General features: G+C 36.3%; 1 protein-coding gene and 1 non-coding gene across 2 annotated transcripts; both read right to left on the bottom strand.

Moving 5' to 3' along the window:
• Nucleotides 1-1,205: 1,205 nt before the first annotated feature.
• LOC126693836 (small nucleolar RNA Z247) lies at nucleotides 1,206-1,344 on the bottom strand. Its single transcript, XR_007645551.1, has one exon. It is a non-coding gene; the product is annotated as a small nucleolar RNA Z247 (small nucleolar RNA).
• Nucleotides 1,345-4,579: 3,235 nt separating this feature from the next.
• LOC126693773 (uncharacterized) lies at nucleotides 4,580-7,454 on the bottom strand. Its single transcript, XM_050389898.1, has one exon. The coding sequence runs from the start codon at nucleotides 7,280-7,282 to the stop codon at nucleotides 4,790-4,792; it is 2,493 nt and encodes an 830-aa protein (XP_050245855.1). The 5' UTR covers nucleotides 7,283-7,454; the 3' UTR covers nucleotides 4,580-4,789.
• Between the last annotated feature and the right edge of the window lie 2,060 nt (nucleotides 7,455-9,514).

Genomic DNA, 9,514 nt, shown 5'->3' with positions numbered 1-9,514 from the left:
CAATGTTGTCCATGGGTCAGTAGACTGTACCTGAGATGAATCTGCACCTGATGACATGGAATTTAAATGAGAAGCAACAGAAATGTCCAATCAGATTGAACCATTTTAATTGTGGTATTAAAATATTGTTCAACTTATTTTTGCATTTAATAAAAATAGAGAGAACGTGACTTTTATTTGTCATAGGATAGAGCCAAGTATAGCGACTATAAGCATCCATAAAGGAAACATAATATTTAGAACCAGATTTAGGACAAATAGGAGAAAGACCCCAAACATCAGTAAAAATTAATTCCAAGGGAAAATTAAATTGAGTACATGATAAAGCAAAAGAAAATTGTTTACTATTAGAACTGAAACAAGTAGAACAGGAGTGAATAGTTTTATTTGAACTAAAAGGCAAGCTAAACCTAGAAAGAACATGACGAACAACTCTAAAAGCAGGATGTCCCAAGCGTGAATGCCATTGATTTGGAGAAGCACATTCACCAACAAAGGCAGAAGTCGATGAAGGAATTTTATTGAAAGCAGGAGGAAATAGATATAGTCCATCTTTACTCAGCTCGCGTAGCAAAACCTTCCCCGTTGTGCAATCCTTCACAATGAAATGAGTAGGGTGAAATTCAACTAATGTATTAGTGTCAGTAGTAAATTTGTGAACAGAAATCAAATTTTGGGTAATATGAGGAACGTGTAAAACATCATTTAAAGGAAAGGAAGAAGTGGGAGTGGATAAATGAGTAGAACCAATGTGTTTTACAGTCAAACCAAGACCATTACCAATGCAAATTTGATCAAGACCATGATACTCGTTAGCCTTCACATTCAAGTTTGCAAGATCAGCAATGAGATAATGAGTGGCTCCAGAATCTGAGTACCAATTGAGATCAGGAGCTATCTGAGGAGTAGTGAGCAAGGCATGCATGTTGCTACTAGGATTGATGGAATAAGAATTATCAAACCTATGATAGCACTTCAAAGCCGTATGACCAGGTTTGTGGCAAACTTGACACATAGGATGGTTTGTTTGAGAACCATTTCCACGCCCATAGCCTCGAGAAGTTTTTTGATTGCTAGAGGAAGACCCATGGCCAAATTGAAAAGAACTGCCATTGCCACAACCACCGTGGGAGTTTCCACATCCTGCTGCAAAATTTGCTTGGCATGTTGAAGGTCAACAGTTGGCTGTTGATGTTCAAGCTGCAATTCATGAGCTAACAGATGCCCATATAATTCATCAATGGTGAAAGGACCAACCCTTGTGGTCACAAATGTAACAAAGGAATCATATTCAAATCCCAAACCAACTAGAAGAAATGAGGTGATTTCAAAATCGTTAAAGGCATGAGCAGTAGCAGCAAGTGTATCAACCAGTGTTGTAAACTAGTGAAAATAATCAGCAATTGAGGAATTGCCTTTCTTCAAAGTGGCGAGTCGATAGTGGATTTGCATTGTTCGAGCCCTTGACTGAGAGGTAAACATTTTCTCTAAGGCTTGCCACACGTCCCTTGATGTGTTGAATTTGACCACATGAGTCAGAATACGCTCAGAGATGGAGGATATTATGGCACTGAGGATCATATGGTCTTGTAAATACCAGTGACCAAAGTTCGGATTTTGGATGACTTGCACGTCTCCATCGGCTTCAACAGTGAGAGATTGAGGTGGAGCAGGAGTGCTTCCATAGAGATAGCCATAAAGATGTTGCCCCTTAAGATATGGAACAATTTGAGCTTTCCATAATAGGTAGTTCTCACGGGTTAATTTGATGGTAATGAGGTGATGAATGGGAGTGAGTGTGGTGGGAGAAGGTGTAGCCATTGTGTTTAGGGTAGAGGTAGTAGACGTTGAGGAAGAGGCCATGAGGGAAAAAAAAGAATTAAACATGAGTTACAAACAACTCTGATGCCATGTAAAGACAATAGTTATCTATTATGATTTTGCAAACCTAATCCAATCTGATTTGGGACTTATCATTTATAGAGTTATACAATTATACAAATTAAAATACAAAGGAAATTCAAAATACAAATAACTCTACCCTATCTTATCTTATCATATCTTAATCTAAAACTCTATTACAATTCAAATCAAGAACTAAATTATCTCACTACAGCTGCTACACGATTCTAATTTAAATTTGAATTTATATATACAGCCACATCATAACTACACGACACCATCATTTTGGGCTGGCAACCTTATCCTTAACTAATCAAGACAGTTAAAAGTCACATAAGGAGCACATGACAGAAGCTGAAAAGTCAAGTGCCAACTATGGAAGTTAAAGAGTCATGTGCTAGCTGTGCCAGCTGTTTTCATGACTCAGGTAACCTGCGAGTGACCCACTAACTGGTTCGAGGATTTTTGAGTGTGACCTATTTGTCCATCACTCATACTATATATACCCTCATTACCCACAGAAATTGTAAAGAGCTTATTGAGAGAAAAACCCTAAGAAATGTTTCTACAACACACCCACCTTATTAGAGAGAGAGCTACTCATTCTTAGAGAGAAATCTTTGTAGTCTCTTCTCCTTCTCTCTCCCATTGTTATACCCATTGAGAGGAGATTTGTACCCAAACACAACCTACCCCCATTTAGAGTGTTGAGAGTGTTTTTGGAGCTTGGAAAGCATTGGAAGATGCCAAGGATGGCGGATGCAATATGAAGCTTATTATGGGATTCGGAAAGTTAAAGAAGACAAGGTTAGGCTTAACACTGTTAGAGCAAGAAGCTTGAAGAGCTTAGGTGCATTGAGTGGATTAGGTTTGAAGGGTCTATTGCTATTCATGTATTCTAACTAATTTTCTAGTAGATCATTTTACCACTTGGAGGGTGGCTGAGAGGTTTTTTACCGAGTTCTTCGGTTTCCTCTTCAATAACACGTCTCGGTGTTATCTTTGTGTTTGCTTCTCTCTTCCCTACTCTATTCCTTTTAATTGCTACTGTGTTTGTGATTAATTATAATTTAGAGTATTTTGCCAATTTGGGTATTGCTTATATTTATCATTATGCACATCAATTGTTTGAATATAAGCTTGTATTGGATAATTTGAATTTAGGGGTCTAAACAATCACTTGTGTTTTACACACTAAGTGAACATTCATATTGTATGGTACAATTACATAAAAGGTGACAAATGTTGTACATATTTGCAAAAAGTGATATATATTGTACAAGATTCAGACTTTCTAGATTTTCTAGGGTACTCAATCAGTAGATTTTCTTAAATCCTAACCACTCTTTTATGATTTAAGGGTCTAGATTCTACCGTGTGTTAGCATTCTACTAACAATACTCTTAAAATAATAAAATAATGTTATATAAACAAAACAGTTAAGATTGTTGTTAGTAGAATGCTAATATGACAAAATCCAAACAATTAAATCATCATCAAAAAATTGTTAAGATTTAAGGAAATCTTTTTAGTAGAGTGCCCTGGGAAATCTAGAGAATCTGAATCCTAAGTACAATATAAACATATAAAATTCTATATAATAATTTCTTATTTAAGAAAATAAATAAATAACAAAGCCTTTAACATAATTCAATATCTATTGTTTTCTTTCTATATCCAAAAAAAAAAAAAAAATTCGTTCTTTACCTAATAAACAAATATATTAAATACATCTTTTTATTAACCGAAGCTGCAAAGTTCCAATTAATATTATAGAAGTATTTTAAATTAACTAATAATCAAGGGTTTTAGCTAAATAAATTGAAATTGCAAAATTAGAGGTAACGAAACATGTAAGAAAGTCAATTAATTTCAGACCACCTAGATAATAAACATCATTTTTATCTACACAATAATAGCAACATATTTTTATCCTCTCTCTCTCTCTCTCTCTCTCTCTCTCTGATCAAAAAGAAACAATATTAATCAGTATAGTAGATATAGATTAGCTTATTTGTGTTTGGGATATATACTTTGAATGTATTTTGTCTTAATGAGTTATTATGCATGATAGAAAAAGTACTAAAAGCTGAAATCAATGCAGTATCCCAGAGGCTTATAGGCAGCATCATTTGATCTCCTTTGCAAGAAAAACCATAATCCATATCCTCTTCTCCTACTTGATTAATTATTGAATTATCAAAAAATAAAAATCTATATAGTAGCCCCTGCCCTCAGCTCCCCCCTTCCATATTGGTCAATCAAATGAGTATAAAAAAATTACGGGGACCATTAATTAGGTAAATTAAGATATATCTAAAAATTCGATAAATTAAACTATACCTCCCATTAGTTTGGGGTGATTTGAAATTAAAATTTTAAAAAAAAAAATTCTCATTAGAGCCCTAAAATTTTAAATTATTTAATATATTTACCCACTTAGAAAGTTATATTACTAACTAGAAGTATTGGGGAAGTGGAAGTATTGGGAAAATGGATTCTAGTTAATTCAACTAGTAAAATCTCCAATAATTGAATAAAAAATTTGGAGTTCAATCCTTGCCTATACCAAAAACCGATATGTGTTTTTGTCTGATAATAAAGAACCATTATTAAGAACGGACATCATAAATTAAAACTATCTTCAAAAAAATATTGGAGAATAAAAAACAAGTAAATAATAATAATAATACAGTAGTGATAACAAGACCAAGGCAACACTAACAAATTAAACACTGATTCAAGGAATCGGTTTACATAGTGGTATAGAACCCATTTTATTATTTGTCACAGATAACAAGACCATGCCAATATATAGAACACTGATTCAACTACTTTCCCATAGTGGTATAGATAGTGGTATAGAACCCATTTTATTATTATTCAACTACTTTCCCACAATCAATTTTGCCCTAGCATGGCCCTCATTGATTTGGAATTGCTCCCCCAGACCAAAATGAGCCATGAGTAACCAAACAAAAGAAATAAGTTGTCCACCTTTACTTACTTGTTGTGCATGTGTAGCTGGCCTGCAATGAGTAGCGGCATAGGACAACATTTCCACCCAAACTTTGCTTATTATCTTCCATTTGTCATCATTGTCATTGTTATCGTTATCCAGTTTGTTCAGCTCTTTGGCCAGCATACATGCATCAAACAATATAGATTTGCTTCTATCTCCCTTAACATGAACAGGCTTAACTTTTGTATCCACATCAAGGAGTTTCTTACAGGCTTCATTTACCTGACCTTTTTCTAAGGTCCTTCTGCTAAAGAATTTTTCAGCTTCGGCACAAGTATCCCGAAATCTTATTTGCCCTATACCAGCCACAGCGGACATCATAGTAGGCCGCATCACTAAAAGATATACCATGTAATCTGAGAGGAGCTTGCTGAACTGAATGTAATCTTCTTTTTTAAAACTATTGGATTGAATTGCGTCCTTTTTGTCTGCTTTGCAGCAAAGTTGAGTAGCAACGTGCCACAACCAACAGGTATTCTGATAGCAAAGAGTAACAACGTGCTTCAGCCACAACCAAATGAACCAATAACAGGGATTGCCTGCTTCTGTTTTCTCTTTTTTGGTATTCTGAAAGCAGAGTTCAGTAGCAACGTGCCACAACAGAAGGCTCTCATCAAAAGTAACATTTTCAATATAGTCCTCTGTTATCTTTTGATACACTTGGGCATCGCCTCCATTCCATTGTCCTTCTTGGATAACATAAGCACCTCTGGCTGAGCATATCCTTTTGGTAGTTTCCAAATCCAAATCCTCGTCGGCATCTTCTGGGAAAGATGGGAAAGATTTCCCATGCAGCTCATCAAAGACAAATTTCCATAGCTTTCTAGGGAGTCGGCGGCTAGACACATACCACCACTCATTTATAAACTCCCTAGCACCCAAATAATCAGTGACCTTATCAATGACCTTATAGATATAAGGCAAGCAACACTCAAAGATAGAGCCCAAATAACGACAGCCTTTCTTAAAAAGGTTAGAATTCTCTTCGACTGGATATGGACGTAGCCTGAGGCAATATGATACCAAATTAAAACTTGACACGGATTCAGACCACCTGCGAAATAGTATAAAGGTTCCCAATACTTTCTCCTTGTTTTCGGGGTCTTCAATCCAGCTTATCTTCTTCATGTTAAGATATTTTTGGGCAATAAGAACTAATTTTCCCGTTCGCTTGTTGTTATTGATAGCAGCCATGGTCCAATAAGAGGAAATGAGCATGAGGAGAGCAATAAAATCGAGGCAAATGGCGCCAACTAGCAAAGCGTAGGTAACATTGACATCGAACTTCGTGAAACAATGCTTGTTCAAGTAATGGAACTTTACACAGGCCGCCACAACTGAACCAACGGATATAGCCCGGAATATGTATCCAGTTGTGCTATGCACCACAACCACCTTGGTATAGAGAGCTTCATAGATGAAGTTGAGTTCTAAATCAATTATTTTAAGCGCGTGTTCTGTATCTATCCCTCGGAAAAACTCTCGGCTTTCATTGCGCTCACGGAAGCTGAAGATAAGCTCAACGATGAGTCCCTTGAATATTTGAAAGTGCTTGTAAGCATACCTCACCACATCAAGTTCCGTTAGCTCTTTTGCTTGATCTGAATTCTCAGCCTTATTTTCAGGCTTTGAGTCTTTACCAGGCTCTGGTGTCATTTCTATCCTTGTTGGCAGTCCTGCTTCCTTCTTCGAAGTGTATTCCTCCATGAGCTTCGCATAGTTGGGCCCCGCATCAGGTGCTTTAAGCATGGATTCGCGGAACCTATCCAAACTTGCACCAAACAATGCACGTGTCCGCTCAAAATACTTGATAATTCCTGCCAGAAACATGAGCAATGTCGGGACCAATAGCTTGTTTTCCGGAAGTGTGAGCAAGAACACATAACCAGTCACAACAACTTGGACTAGGAGGCTGAATAGGTGCCTTAGCCAGAGCTCATTATCCTCAAGGGAAAATGCAGTTATGGGGTCTGGTCCACCCAGGTGTAGCAAAAGGAAGGGAGCCCAAAATGCCAGAAGATCAGCATTCTCATGGGACTTGTCTCCCTTATTACCAGTGGTGCCATGACAGATCATCGAGTTTTTATTAACAAGGTGGCAACCCTTATCATCAGTATAGGGATTCTTGGAGTCTGGGACTTGACTGTTGGCGATGTGTCCAATAGCAAAGCTTGCGGCCCAGTCAGCTAGCAAGTAAGATGACCAGATGAGCAACATCACTGGTTTTTTAGGTATGCGTTTTCTGAAAGGAGCAAACAAAATCAAAATGGTTTGCAGTGAGAGGCTTACGAGAATGATCCCCCTGATGTTCCATTCGTCCCATACGCCCTTTAATCTGTCAGGAATTGGGTTTATCATAGTCTCTCGTTGGTTTCTTTTCCCCCACTTCCTCTCTCTCTCAAGTTGGCTAAAGAAAACAAGTATTTTTACCACTGCTAACAATGGAAAGCAGAAATGCACAATGCAGTGAGCTTGGTTGGGAGCATGTGTAATACAAATCCCCTATCTCACTCATACTCCACCAATCACGGTATATCATGAATTCAATATCTAAAAGGGTTACAAAATCATGTGTTAAGCGTGGGTTTCATTAATTAAACTAATAAAGTTTTCTGTAGGAAAAAACAAATAAATCTTTCTGATGTCTTCACGCATCACTTTATAAGCTTTTTATCACACACAGACAATCTTGATTTTTAAGTTTCTTTACTTCGTTTTTTAGAGAATGAAGATTTCTAAAAAATTCCTTTGATTATATTGTCTCGTCGGTAGTAAGAACATATACTAAAGTGGGAAAGAAACAATTTGCGTGGTTGGTAAGAAAACTGATCCATCGAAAAGAGGCTTCCTGAGTCCAAAAGTATTTGAGCGAAAATTTTCCAGTCAAATAGTCCAATAATGATAATAGAGTTCATAGCTAATAACTAATTTGTTGCTTTGGGCTTTGTGAAGTTAAGTTTATTCTGTTATAGTAGTGGTTAAATTATCTCTAATTATACACTGCTGCATAATCTGAAGCTTACTAAATACTAGGTGCAGCACGAGTGTCATTGAATTCTTCTTGAAACATGAAAAATACACGTCCTCATTTATCTTTCTTTTTTGTCATTGTCTTTAGTTAGTGTCAGTCTGTCAGATCTAAGAAAAAGAATACAGAGAGAGAAAAGAGAAAACACAAAGTTTACATGATTAAGTTTAATGGCCTACGTCCACAAAAGGAAAACATGTACGATTTTATCTTTACTATATATAATCTCAATTTAAAGTTATAATAATGAACCCAATATAAATTTATAATAGTTTAAACCCTAAACTAATCACATAATAGACCGTGGTTAATTGACTTGTAGTGCAAGTATTATTCTTGGCTTGCACATCAATGATTGGAATTGGGCTTATACTACAATTGGGCTTTATTCCTCTAGCACCCCCTGTGGGTGCAATAGGAGGAGAAGTACGTCTCAATCGAGTGGACCGGGATGAAGAAGGAAAAATGGAGTCGCCACCTAAATTAGGAATCATAAATATTGCGCCCTTCATGGAAAGACTAATCTACTACCAAAACACGTGTCCTGAGTTTAGGTATGGGGATGGAAAGGTGTTAGGCATCCAATCCCATCGGACCCGTGGGTCGGCTTCTACACATTGTGTCTTATGTTTTAATCTTATTAAAGACACATTCAACATTCATCATTCTAGACTCACATACACACTAGCACACATCTAGCAATCAACATAGCATCATATCATCCTAAACCCTAGCATACATCTATCATGCAAACAAACAAGCATACATCACATCCAAAACAAAAACATAGACATATTAAGATCAAGCAACATGTTATAGGCATCTAGATATCAAGAGCACATCGTCTCACCAAGCATGTTCATACTTATCATCAAAAGCATATTCCAAACAAATGCATATTCATATGAATGTATGACTTATGTCACTACACCACAGCACTTATGTATAAATGCATGGTCATATCATATACATGTTCGTGGCATATCAAATAAAGAAAAGAAACTCTAATCTAACATGTAAAGAACAAAAAACAAACAAAACATGGAGGTAGAGGCTCATAAGCACAACAAAAGACCAAGACAGAAGCATATTGAACAGATAAAACAAATAAACAGAAGTAAAAAGGTTCGGATTAGGGTTTCTGGGCATGAATATACGTGCACATACATAGGACCTGCCTGCGAAGCCTAATTTTATGCGTACGCATACTTTAAGTATGTGTGTGCATGCATACACACCCTAAACCCTAAACCCAGAAAACAAGAACACAGCAAAACAGAAACTTAAAACTAATAACCTAACATAATTAAAAACTAAAAGGCTACGTAAACCTAAACTATACAAGCACGTTATAACACATCAAAACATATAAAAACACAAAAACAAGAATTAAAACAAAGGATCCTTGGCTTGATTTTGACTGTTCCCCTTAGTCAATCTATTCAAAATCAAACAAAAAGTAATTAGCAAACTTGAAACTTGAAGATCAAGGCAAGAAAATGCCTCAATTAGAAAAATATTGACTTGAAGATGTTTTGGTCAAATTTGACAAATTCAAGCTA

This window comes from Quercus robur, chromosome 7 (assembly GCF_932294415.1).
Source record: "Quercus robur chromosome 7, dhQueRobu3.1, whole genome shotgun sequence".
NCBI lineage: Eukaryota > Viridiplantae > Streptophyta > Magnoliopsida > Fagales > Fagaceae > Quercus > Quercus robur.
Note: the sequence above shows the minus strand (reverse complement) of the source record. Positions and strands in the feature narration are given on the sequence as shown.

Coding starts and splice junctions, on each gene's coding strand:
- LOC126693773 (XM_050389898.1), bottom strand. CDS start 7,282: ATGATAAACCCAATTCCTGACAGATTAAAGGGCGTATGGGACGAATGG.